General features: G+C 45.8%; 1 protein-coding gene across 8 annotated transcripts in view; it reads right to left on the minus strand.

Moving 5' to 3' along the window:
• LOC102900063 (anthrax toxin receptor-like) overlaps positions 1-13,504 on the minus strand; it is a 117,720-nt gene that overhangs the window by 79,843 nt on the left and 24,373 nt on the right. For 6 of the 8 annotated variants that reach the window (XM_045040261.1, XM_045040260.1, XM_045040265.1 and 3 more), the window contains exons 2-9: positions 10,602-10,673; positions 9,182-9,253; positions 6,629-6,710; positions 6,495-6,528; positions 5,746-5,825; positions 5,601-5,669; positions 4,946-5,026; positions 4,782-4,842 (exon numbers count right to left, since the gene is read on the minus strand). In XM_045040261.1, the coding sequence (XP_044896196.1) occupies positions 4,782-4,842; positions 4,946-5,026; positions 5,601-5,669; positions 5,746-5,825; positions 6,495-6,528; positions 6,629-6,710; positions 9,182-9,253; positions 10,602-10,673 (551 nt within the window). The remainder of the gene's footprint in view (positions 1-4,781; positions 4,843-4,945; positions 5,027-5,600; positions 5,670-5,745; positions 5,826-6,494; positions 6,529-6,628; positions 6,711-9,181; positions 9,254-10,601; positions 10,674-13,504) is intronic. The other 2 variants (XM_045040267.1, XM_045040263.1) reach the window with 2 other exon arrangements.

Consider the following 13,504-nt stretch of genomic DNA (forward strand, 5'->3'; position numbering starts at 1 on the left):
ACAGCATGGTATTGGCACAAACAGACACATAGACCAATGGAATAGAATAAAGACTCCAGAATTGGACCCACAAAAGTATGGCCAACTAATCTTTGACAAAGCAGGAAAGAATATCCAATGGAAAAAAGACAGTCTCTTTAACAAATGGTGCTGGGAGAACTGGACAGCAACATGCAGAAGAATGAAACTATACCACTTTCTCACACCATTCACAAAAATAAACTCAAAATGGATAAAGGACCTGAATGTGAGACAGGAAACCATCAAAACCCTAGAGGAGAAAGCAGGAAAAGACCTCTCTGACCTCAGCCGTAGCAATTTCTTACTTGACACATCTCTAAAGGCAAGGGAATTAAAAGCAAAAATGAACTACTGGGACCTTATCAAGATAAAAAGCGTCTGCACTGCAAAGGAAACAATCAACAGAACTAAAAGGTATCCAACGGAATGGGAAAGTATTTGCAAATGACATATCAGACAAAGGGCTAGTATCCAAAACCTATTAAGAACTCACCAAACTCCATACCCCAAAAACACGTAATCCAGTGAAGAAATGGGCAGAAAACATGAATAGACACTTCTCTAAAGAAGACATCCAGATGGCCAACAGGCACATGAAAAGATGCTCAATGTCGCTCCTCATCAGGGAAATACAAATCAAAACCACACTGAGATACCACCTCACACCAGTCAGGGTGGCTAAAATGAACAAATCAGGAGACTATATATGCTGGAGAGGATGTGGAGAAATGGGAACCCTCTTGCACTGTTGGTGGGAATGCAAACTGGTGCAGCTGCTCTGGAAAACAGTGTGGAGGTTCCTCAAAAAATTAAAAATAGACCTACCCTATGACCCAGCAATAGCACTGCTAGGAATTTGCCCAAGGGATACAGAGGTGCTGATGCATAGGGGCACTTGTACCCCAATGTTTACAGCAGCACTTTCAACAATAGCCAAATTATGGAAAGAGCCTAAATGTTCATCAACTGATGAATGGATAAAGAAATTGTGGTTTATATACACAATGGAATACTACTTGGCAATGAGAAAGAATGAAATATGGCCCTTTGTAGCAACATGGATGGAACTGGAGAGTGTTATGCTAAGTGAAATAAGTCCTACAGACAAAGATAGATACCATATGTTTTCACTCTTATGTGGATCCTGAGAAACTTAACAGAAGATCGTGGGGGAGGGGAAGGAAAAAAAAAAGTTAGAGAGGGAGAGAGCCAAACCATAACAGACTCTTAAAAACTGAGAATAAACTGAGGGTTCACAGGGGGTGGGAGGGTGGGGAGGGTGGGTGATAGTCACTGAGGGCACCTGTTGGGATGAGCACTGGGTGTTGTATGGAAACCAATTTGACAACAAATTTCATATTAAAAAAAATCTAGTTCATCTGATATAAGTATGGTACTCTGGCTTTTTTTTGATCTCCAGTAGCATGACAGATTATCCTCCATCACCTCACTTTCAATCTGGAGGTGTCTTTAGGTCTAAAATAAGTCTCTTGTAGGTAGCATATAGATGGGTGTTGTTTGTTTGTTTGTTTGAATCTATTTGATACCCAGTGTCTTTTGATTGGAGCATTTAGTCCATTTACATGGAAGAGTGATTACTGATAGATATGAATTTAGTGCCATCATGTTACCTATAAAGTTGGTGTTTCTGGTGATGTCTTCTTTTCCTTTATACTCTTCGTTGCTTTTGCTCTTTCATTCCCACGCAAAGAGTCCCCTTTAGTATTTCTTGCAGGGCTGGTTTGGCGTTCATGAACTCCTTTAGTTTTTGTTTGTGTGGGAAACTCTTTATCTCTCCTATTCTGAATGACAGCCTGGTGGATAAAGTCATTTTGGCTGCATATTTTCCCCATTCAGCACAGTTTATATATCATGCCACTACCTTCTAGATTGTCAAGTTTCTGTGGACAGATGTGCCATGAACCTGATCTGTCTTCCCTTGTAGGTTAAGGACTTCTTTTCCCTTGCTGCTTTCAAGATTCTTTCCTTGTCTGTGTATTTTATGAATGATATGTCTAAGTGATGACTGGCTTTTGTTGAATTTGATGAGAATTCTCTGTGCCTCTTGGGTTTTGATGTCTGTTTCCTTCCCCAGATAAGGGAAGGTTTCAGTTAAATTTGCTCAAATAAACCTTTTTGCTCCCTTTCCCCTCTCTTCTTCTGGGATTCCTATGGTATGTTACTACACTTTAAGGTGTTGCTGAATTCCCTAAGTCCACATTCATGATCCAATACTTTTCTTCCCCTCTTCTTCTCAGCTTCATTATTTCCCATAATTTTATCTACTATATCACTGAGTTGTTCCTCTATTTTGTCCATCCTCTGCATTGTACCCAGTCGGTTTTGCATCTTGGTTGTAGCATTTTTAATTTCAGCCTAACTAGATTTTAGTTCTTTTATTTCTGTAATAAGGGATTCTCTAGTGTCTTCTATGCTTTTCTTAAGCCAAGCTATTATCCATCGTGATTACTGTTTTAAATTCTGGTTCAGGAATCTTACTCATATCTGTTTTGATTAAATACCTGGCTGTGATTTCTTCCTGTTATTTCTTTTGGGATGAATACCTCCATCTTGTCATTTTTGTCTAGGTCACTGTTGTGTGTGTGTGTGTGTGTGTGTGTGTGTGTGTGTTAGGAAAGGCTGTTATATTCCTGCTCCTGAGAATAATGGCTATAATAAGAAGGGGTTCTATACTGTCTTGTGCCTGGTGCTTCAGGAAATGTTTCAGAGTGTGGACTCTACTGTTGTGTTTTGGCTGCTCCGTCCCTCAAGTCAGTCCTCTGCAGAGTTTTTCCTTGCTTACAGTACAGAGTGGTTGGACCTTGTCCACTATATGGAAAGTTTTAGGTGTGTTTTGGTCTGCTTGTTAAAAGAAGCTAGATCTTATTTCCTCTAGGCTGAAGCTTTGGAGCACTGTATATGATCACTGAACTTGGTGCATGCAGGGGGTTTGTTCCAGTCTTCTGGGGGAGGGGCCTGTTGTGCTGGTACTCAGAGTGACTTGTCCTTGTAAAGATGTACCTGCAGGTGCAGTGGGGCAGGGCTTGGTGTAAGTCGCTGCAGCCTCCGGTGGAGTTGATGTGCTGCTCACCGAAGTCTGTTTGTATTAATGTGCAGGCGGAAAATGGTGTCATCCCACTCTTTCATCCCTGGAGAAGGGAGTACACACCTGCCACTATTCAGGAAGCCATCAGAGAAGAGCAAACAATCTCGACTCTTGTATCCCAGATTTATGTCAGAACGCTGCCTTCACCCTGTCTGTCTGAGCCGTCTGTCTGCCTGGCAGCACAGTACTCCTGTGTTTTATCTCAGGCACGTGACTGGGTTTCAGAGCTCCAAATTTAGGGACCTGGTGTGGCATGGACCCACACTGATCCTCAGGGGGAGGGTCTTGGTGTGCTATGGCTGGTGTTTATTTGTGCCAGAAAAACAGTTGCATGACTGTGCAGTGGTTTGACGTTTATGGTAAAGCACAGAAAAAGCCATAACCAAGGTTTGCTGCCTTCAGCAAGTGTCTCTGTTCCTATTCTAGTGAACAGGGCAGCATGTTGGTGCCCACCAGCTCTTTTTTTCCTGGGAAGCCATGCCACCTCTCCCAAATGCATTCCAAGAAGAGGAACTGTCTCCCTGTGTGTCTCGGGGGATCCTCAGACCACACTGCCCACTCCTGGGCTTCTGGTCTCCTTCCCCATAAGAGCACTACTAAGCCCACCAGGTACGACCCTGGCAATGTCATGGACTTCTAAAACTTCAGCCTTTGAGCTCTGCTGCTTATAAAACCTTGTGGTAGTCAGTCCCTCTCCTTTTCCCAGTCCATGGTTTTGGGGAAGAGTTTCTCTTGTGCAATCCCCTGCACTCTGCTTTCTCTCTCTCTCTCCCCCCCCGCCCCCACTCTCTGTCTCCATGATCAGGGCTCCCTCCCCTCCAGAGCACATGCAGTTCTTTTCTGCCCTGAATAAACTCTCTGCAGTTCCTACATTTAACAATGTGGCCATTTTTCTCCCTCTAAATGTGCAGTTTATTTTCTCAGCCCTCAGATCGATTTTTTGGGTGCTCAGAATGATTTGATATTTATCTAGCTATGTTGAAGGGACAAGGCAAGCATAGGATCCCTCTACTCCTTCACCACCTTAACTCTTCCCCCCCTCTAATTCTTTTATTCATCCATTGAGATGATCATGTTTCTCTTCTCCACATTGCTGATATGGTAAGTTACATTGATATTTGAACTATTGAATCAGACTTGTATTGCATGGGTGGCCCCTAATTAGTCTTGATGTTTTGTTCTTTTAATATGTTCTCAGATTTCATTTTGAAGTGTTTTGTTGAAGGTTTTTAAATATACTTTATTCTTATTTTGTTTTAAACTTTTGGTTTTGAGATTAAAAAAAAGTAATTACAAAGATCTTATTGTGGTAATCACTTTACAATATATGCATGTCAAGTCATTATATGGAATACCTTAAACTTATACACAGGTGTTTGTCAGTTATATCTCAATAATAATGGGGAAAATAATTACACACACAAGCACACCACAACCCATGCTTGACATGCACACTCCAATCAAATGTAGACACACCTGTATACCCCAGGCACACTCATATATCCAACATATTTCTACACTATCATGCTACACATGCACAACACACTCAGACACCCACACACTACCCACATGCCACATATTCACACACCTCGCAGAGCCCCCCCACCCCGCCCACCACTCTCCATTCTGCTAGAACAGTGACTATAGCTCTTACCTCCTACACAAACAAAGTAACTCTCCCCAGCCATAATTTCATGACAGGAATTTACCACCAGCTGGAAATAGAGAGAGGGGTGGCAGGTCAGGGATAGTGACATGGGGGGAGGGACACGGTGAGAAGCCATCCCATTGCTCTTCTCACATTTAGCCCACACTCACCATGTTAACGATGTCTTCCAGGGACTCGAATCCACTGTTTACCCCATAAAATTGGTCATTTCTTTCTACAATGTCTTTTAGCTACAAGAGAGAGAAGGCGCCTTGGGTACATGGCCTGGGCTTGAGGACAAAGAAATCTCCACCCCAGGAGACAGTCTCTTCCCTTATGCCGTATTAGACTCCAAGAGCCAGACCCTGGTGTCAGGCAGCAGCCCACACTTATGGAAGGGAAAGCTCTTCTGCCTCCACTGCTGGTGGGCAGGTTTTACACGCTGTTATTCATTTCTGGAGTGGCTATCTGCTGTCCAGACACCGGGGTGGGTTACAGGACCACCTTTGGGAAAGCTGACTTTGTTTTTTTTTTTTTAAATTTTTTTTTCAACGTTTATTTATTTTTGGGACAGAGAGAGACAGAGCATGAACGGGGGAGGGGCAGAGAGAGAGGGAGACACAGAATCGGAAACAGGCTCCAGGCTCTGAGCCATCAGCCCAGAGCCTGACGCGGGGCTCGAACTCACAGACCGCGAGATCGTGACCTGGCTGAAGTCGGACGCTTAACCGACTGCGCCACCCAGGCACCCCATGGGAAAGCTGACTTTGAAAGCATACCCCACTTGGGCTCGCAAGGGGCACCAGGTTACCTGTTCTGAATTACCTGGTCATTCTTATAGTCTTTTACACCCACAGAATAAACTTTGGCGCCCCTTTCACGAGCCTTCTCAGCCTAAGAGAAAGAACCCTTTGAGTACAAAGTACCAAATACATGGGGCAAAACACTGGTACTGATGGGTTGGACTCACTTCAGACTTAGTCTCCTCAAATGTCCTTGGTGTCAGTGGTCCTGCGGTCAGACCAATAATCAGACTGGGAGCATTGTTGCCTGCAGGGGAAATGGGGAGTAACCTCATTGGTAAAGATACACAAAGTGACTCTCTGCAGGCTGCTGGGGCCACAACACTGCTCCCCATACTTCCTCCTCCAAGGAAGAAGTGCCCAGACCTGAGCACCTGCCATCAGGAGTGCCTGGAGAGCTAGCATCCCAGTCCTGGAGGGAGAAGGAGACTTCTCTCTCTTAGATGAAGACAGTTCTGGGTAGAGCACAGCCTTTTCCAGTGTTGGAGGCACAGTCACAGGACATCAGCCGAAGGGAAAGAACTGAAGGAAAAAGGAGCCAGGGCCAGAAATGTGATACAAAGTGTGGGCGGCAAAGGGTAAACCCAGCTCTTTTTTTCTGAAAAAGGAATCCTTCTGCTCTTGGTTTCCCTGGCTTCCTGTTTTCTTGTTCAGGCAGCCCAAGTGTTGGTCAAGCACCTCACAGTTACCAAGAGCCTAGAAGGTACACACATGATCCCATGTGGTTCTGAGACTCATCACTGGGGGTGGTTTTCATCCTCACTGCACAGAGGAGGAACCTGTGGAACAGAGAGGGCAAGCACCTTGCTCCAAGAGTCAGCGCTAGGAAGGGGCCGAGGAGGGTCTGCACCTTGCTGAGGCCCAGGCCTGGCTCTGTCCCCACACCTGCCCGTAATGAAGTCACCAGGAAGCTTACCTCCATAGATTGCTTTTTCAATCTGCTCATTTGCCTGCAAGGAAATGAAGGAGTATTGGAGAGGGCGGTGGGAGGACCCAGGATAATCTAAGAACTCCATAAAGCAGAGATCCTCAGAGCTCTAGATTCGGTACCTTTTTAAATCCTTCATGCATGTTTGCGGCTCCAGTAGGCACTATATTCTGAATTTTTTCAAGACTATTATGTATTTTACTTCTGAAAAAAAATTAGAAAAGGGGTTGAGGTATAATCTGGGGTTGAATTTACAAGCAGCCCAAGCTGTCCTGGAGCCACTGTGCACTGTGAAGACCTGTCTAGTCGGGACAGGATACAAGTCAAGTAGCCTGGTTATGACCCTATGCTCTGTGTCCTCGATATGAACAGGCCTTGCTCAGGCCTTCTCTGTCCCCCATCTGGTGAGCATGGGGTGGGGGGAGGCTGCTCTGCTGCTCCCATGGGTATGGCCTGGCTTTCTCTGCACTCACCACTGTCTCAGGCACACTACCTGGGGGACCCTCAAGAGCCCTGCCTTGACCATCCGTGGTGAATGTGGGGCACACTCATGGATGTGCCACTGTGAATCTGCACTCACAGTGTGACTGGCAGGGCTGCTAGCACCTACCGGGTCCCTTGGGAAGGCACACTTTTCCTTCAGCAGGTAAGGCTGAGTTTGGAAAAGGTCATCCTGCTGATAGCTCTGCTCTGTTCCATCCTCCCCTGTCACAGAATCCTGAGATTGACTTGCACCTGCCCCAAGCCTCTTCCCCTTCTGGATTGGCACCAAAGGAAGGAGAAAGCTCCTTAATGAGAGAACTAGGACTCCTGGGTTCACGTATTCCTGAAGAAAAAGGCCAAAAGCTGGGGAAGTGCCTCGAGGGCTGCCCATGCAGGTGGAGGGGCAGTGCTCCCCTGGATGACAAGGGTATGTGGCCAGGTGGCTGCTGTTAAGGGGGATTTCACAGGTGGGACTGGGGACCTAGGTTCAGGCTAATCCCATGTGACAAGCTGAGCTGGCACAGCAAGGCTAGGAGAGCTGGGACCCTGAGAGGGCTTCTTACTGTGGGGAGTGGAGATGTTGCTGTGGGGTGAGACCTGAGAGCTCCAGGTCTAGCCCCACCCAGCCCAGGAGGTGAGGCCTGGCACCCATGGCCAGTGGAGATCAAACCAGGTGCTACCCAGCCCAGCAAAAATATTCTCCCTCCTCTTGCCACATTTTGGAAGTTTATTTAACTGAGCTCCCAAATCTGGGGCGACTCTCATGCGTCCCCAGTCTATGGCCCAGGAGCCTCCTGGTCAGGCATATGGTTGCCTGAGCCAGTGCCCTTAAGGGAGTGCTGCCCCTCCAGCCCTACTCCTAGCTCTGCATTTGGAAGTAATACAGGCTCCTAACACCCTCAGCTAGACTCCTTCCCTTAAAACATTACTTCCTCAGAAAAACATAATTTCATATAGTTTCCATGCCCCTGGCCCCATTCCCACTCCTGAACCCTGAATCAGGGAAGACATTACTGTGTTCACGTTCCAGAGAGGACCAGGCGGGTCCTCCCTGAGCGCCCTCCCCGCCACAGCTTCTCACATCTGGGCCCTGAGCCCCCTACCTTGGAGGAGGCAGAGGTCTTACCCTCCCCAGTGGGCAGCTCTTCCTCCAGAGCCCCCTGCCCAGCAGCCCTGCATCTCTCTGCCACCTGCCAGCATCTCTCCCAATGGACTTGCTTCCTTCCACTTTCAACCTACTCAGGTCTCTCTGTCCTGAATGCAAAACCCCACCTATGCACAAATTTGTGCCTCCACGCTGCTTAGGGCAGCCAGCCCTCTCTCCCTGCTTGTCCTGGAGTCAGGCAGAAGAGTGCTGCTACCTCCAAGCATTGACACCACCACTCTGCTATGCCTGGCTTCTCTCCATGGTCCTGAATGGTAGCTCTGTGCCACAAATATTGGGGCCCATCTAGTCCTAAGAGGTGCTCAACCTCTCTTTGGTGCTTCATTGGGTTCCAGTCATTTGTGTCCATGGGAATCTTAACCTCCTTAACCAGCTATTCAGAAGCTCCATAACTTCCAGACTTTTGCCCAAACTGCTGGGCTCACCATGGCCCACCTAGTATGCAGGCATGTCTTATCTTCCTCAAGCACCCTATCCCAGCCTGATGTTCAGGACCCCACTCATGGGTTTAGACCCACCAAGGGAGCAAAATTCCCTCCACTGGAAACATCAATGCTTCGATGCTGCCCATCTCTTCCTCCCTGGTTCTGATCTGTCTCCCACCCACCCCTCCTTACACACTGGCTCAGGGCAGAAAGTGACATATAACAACAGTAGGTGTCAGACTCATATCACTGTTCATAAAGGACCTGCACATCTGCTCCCTAAAATCCTGGGAATCCTAGCTAGCCCATTCTAAGAAAAGGGAAGAGCATGGAGGGAAGAACTCAGGACAGCTGTAGGTCAGGGCTTAGTGGGGTGGAGAGGTCTAGCAGCACATAGTTTGCCAGTGTCAGTGCAGCCATGGGTCAGAGAGAGCTGGGGGCCCAAAGCTAAGGATCAGGGTACACAAGGAAAGAAGTCCAGGCCAGCCCAGCCTGCACACCAGTGGGCTCCCCACTGTGGTTTCAGGGAACCCCTCAGCCTCTTAGCTCTCCCTAAGACCTGGTTTTCTAGGTCTGCCATTGGGGATCATATCAGTACTTACCTGTCAGAGGTGAGATTCATGATGGTGTAGCTCTGTGTGGAGTAGGTAATTAAGGACATCCTCATTTTTGAACTGTGGAGGAAGCATGTGCTTGTGAGACACCATCAACACAGGCTCAAAATGAAACCAATGAAGCTCAGAAAAACAAGGCTCAAGGCAGCCAATGAGGTGGTCTATGTCAATTTCTATACTTCCCACCACAACTCTTCTGCTTTGGGACCCATTTCCCAAACCTGAAAGTTGCCGTAAATTTAGTGAAAAAATTTTTAGACTGTAAGATGTGTGGCCTCCTTAGAATGGAATGCCAAGATGGCATCCTGATCCATTCTTACACTCTTACATTCTTACAGTATTCCAAAAGACAGACAGACAGACAGACAGACACACACACACACACACACACACACACACACACACACACACACCCCAAGCCATGTGAACAGTACATTGCAAGGAGATAGACACCTGCACATTCCTGCATGAGGGGTTCCCCCTGGTCTCTCTTCTACATTCTTTGGACCTTCATTCCTTTCTCTCCTAACTCCTTCTGTACTTCCTTCTCTTGTCAAAGAAATTAATTCTCTTTCTTGGCAGCCATTTATCTAAATCCCTCTCTTTCCATCCTCTGGCCACTGTCTTCTGGCCTGTTGACCCTCATTATCACTTAGATAAATTGGTACAATAGGTCCCTAGCTGAACTTCTTATTGTTCTTGGCTCTTGATTCAGCTCATTTTATCCACTATAATAAGAATTCTTTTCTTGAAGCACAACCTCGAGCATGTGAGACCCCTGCTCAAAAATCCTATACCCACCTATTGCGCACAGCAGGAAATTCAAGCTTGTGGTCTGGCATAATGAGCCCCTATGTTCTTGGCTTTTGGCTTACTTGTCCAGCCTCATCTCTGGGTCTTCTCCTGACTAAACCTACTCTGCAGCCAAACAGACCATTTCCATCACAAGAAGCCTCTTTGATGGTTCCTGTTATCCTGTCTTCCCCTATCTTTCAAGGCCTAGTTCAAATTTCCACATCTTCTAGGTAGCTATCCTTGGCTTTTTCTCTAGGAATTCTTGATTTTTCCTCCATATTGCCATGCAAGACTTTTGTCCCTTTCTCTTGGCCTTCAGCATCATTTAACCAGGTTTTCGGTTACTGAGTCAGTCTGCTTTAACTTCCTCTCCAAGCCTGTGAAGTCCTCAGAAGCAGACTGTGTCCCCATTAATGTGGACTGACTCTCCAGCAAGAATCAGTGAAAGCTTCTAAGAACTAATGGGATCAGTGTGATTTTCCTTTTTCCCTTTTTCAGAACACCACCATGGGCTCTGTGCTCCTGGCCTGAGGGACTCCCATGCCCACTGAGTCTAAGCAGCTGTGTATCTGTATGGCAGAAGAAAATACCCTGGAGCATGGAGAAGCCTTACTTTGGAAACCTCTTCACCAGATCATCCACAAATTTATAAATGTCCTTCCAAATGCTGTTTGCATTGTCTGACCTGAAAACAAAGACTTGAGTCAGAGGGATGAAAGACAATCATCAGGAGAGCAGTTTCTGTCCCCACCTCCCACAGTCCCTTTAGCAAGCTCCTCTGCATCCCACAAAACTGAAGCCTGCCACATACCCACCACCCTGGTGGTGATTTTCATCAGTGTGAATGGTGGGGAGGTTGAATAACCAGGACTGTGTCCTTGGGACCAAGTGACTTTCATGGATTAAGGACTTTGGGTGGCAAACCAGGATGGTTGGTTTGGCCATGGTAGGGAGACAAGAAATGAAGGAGGATGCATTCATTGGAAAACACATTCTGATTTTGAAATGTTGGCTCTCTTGGCCCCCCACTTCCCTTTGGAATAACCATTAACACTGTCCTCTTCTACCCCTTAAAGGTGTGTAGTGGGATGCAAGACAGGGTTTTCTTGCACCACATTCCATCAAATGCCTCTGGAAAGCAATACATCTAGGCTGAGAGAGTGACCCAAGCTTTCCCTGTAATTCTTTAATGGACTCTGGATTCTTGGGTATCAGAGCTATCCTGACATACCTCCTTAGGTTGGGGATCCATTTGTAGGCCAAAGTCTGACCTGCCAACCATTCCTCATGACACACACACACAGATTATGTTCATACTTTCATGTTTTCCAGCACTCACAGAGTAGGAAAAGACATTCCCAACAGGAGCCTGCACCTCAGGCAAGGGAGGCTATGCTACTCAGAATATTTAATTTCCCTTCATCCTTAAAAGCTGAGCCACTCTAGACACAGAAGGCCTATTCCAGCACCACTGCAAGGGGAGAGATAGGAATAGACCTAGGATACTGATCTTCTGTCACCATCATGCTCTGGCCAGCAGGGAAAGCCACAGGAAAAGCCACTTCCTCTTCTAATTTTCAGTTTCTCACACTCATAGGCTCCCACTTTAGTTCCTAGTTGGTGAAGACGCTCAAGCAGGTTAGAGCCTTATGATGTCTCCTTCTGTCTAAGCAGGAAGCCCTTCAATGAGTCTTACCAGCTCAGGGTTCAATGATCTTTGCAATCCAACATCTCTATAGTTCTGCACTATTCCAGGTTATGATTGGCAAATGTGAGGGTCACTAAGAGTCTTGGTCAAGATCCCATGGATGTTAAGGGGTAAAACTGTCTGATTCCCTGGCCTGGATTCTTTTTCTGGATCTGACAGTTCATGTCATATGAATTCGAGGAACCCACAAGGAGGCCCTTCCTCTTTCCTCCAGTGATAACTTTGTCAATAAACATCCTAAATGTCATATTTATATGTGTGGTCCTCATATCCAAGGACATCTTCCCTTTATCATTTTTACTGCCTCCTCTAAGTTTCATCTAAAACTATCAACAGATGGTGAGGAAACTAAGAATAGATGATTATAACTATGTCAGGATGATCATTCATGGAGCACTATTTATGAAACACTTTATATGCATGATTTCCAATTCCAAATCAATCCAATGATATTAGCATCATTCCTATTTTACAGATGAAAAAACAGGCTCTCGCAGGTCAAGGAAGTTGGCACAATTTCCATGAATAGCATGGATATGAACCCAGATCTTCCAGCAAAGCCCATGCTCTACCTATTGGACTTGGGAGACTGGGGTGACACTACTGTACCAACAGTTGCTGGGAGCATAGCAATAGACTCTGACAACTTACCCACAATACAGACTTTTTCATGGAAGCTCCATGATAAACTACAACAAAGGCAATTCCTCTCCTAACCAATGGTAATCCTTTTCACTTTCCTTCTCCCTACTACTCTCCTCTGTTCTCCCCCAGAGTGAAGAGGATCTTCCAAAGAAGATTCACAGGATAAGAGTCTTCAACCCATCTACCAGCCCTGGAAAAGTTTGTGATGATTTTTAAGGAAGGTCTAGCTTCTAGAACACAGAAGAATGTGAGTGCTCTTGTGTAGTGGGAAAAACCACAAGGATATAAGTACCTAGGAGAGAGGCAGTATGGAACAGAGCAACCACATGGAGCTCCAGCACACAGAGCTCCAATCATGTTTTATCACCCCACACTGAAATGAGAATGGAGAGATGGGGATCACCAGACATTTGAGGGCATCTCTACTGTTGAAGATTGAGTCTAAAATATCTTACTGATGTCACTACTCTGGGGGAATGGAAAGAGTGGGGGAGATCCATGTAGGGGAGCTGAACTATAAGAAAACTAAATTCTCTTCTTTCCTAGGCAGAAGTCAAAGTGTTTGCTTTTAAATTTATGTTCAAGCATTGTTTGACAAATGAAAAAAATGAAAATACAAACAAAAACTAATAGCATAGAGGATGTCAGCAAAAGGCAGATTCTGAAACTCCAAGCCTTCATTCCCCAATAATAACATTCCAAAAAAAAAATAATAATAACCAAAAGCTTTCTTCACCAACTTTCTACTCTGTAGGAGCTCTACAAAACAATCAAAGGTTTATAGCAATAAAGAAAATGCCCAAATCAAGAAACAGCCTCTTCAAATGACAGGTAAGATTTGTGGCATTCTTAATCATTCTTTCCCCCACTCTCTTTCTAGCCTGGTGGAAGTTTTGGTCTTGATCTGTAGCCCAGTTCAAAGTTCTCCTTGAACCAGAGGGGACAGCATGGACCTTACTCACAAATTACTGTGTACATCTCTTCTAACCTGGCTGGGGTCAATTAGAATGTACAAAAGCAGGTGTGGACAAAGGTACATCTAAAAAGCCACATGTATGCCCAGTCAGAAGCATGCTTGGAAAAAATCCCATAAAAACCCTTAAGCTTTCACTTTGGGCTGATCTCTAGGCTCTGAGCAAGCCTAACTAAGTGGTAAAGGAATG

The sequence above is a fragment of the Felis catus genome, chromosome D2 (assembly GCF_018350175.1).
Source record: "Felis catus isolate Fca126 chromosome D2, F.catus_Fca126_mat1.0, whole genome shotgun sequence".
Taxonomy (NCBI): Eukaryota; Metazoa; Chordata; class Mammalia; order Carnivora; family Felidae; genus Felis; species Felis catus.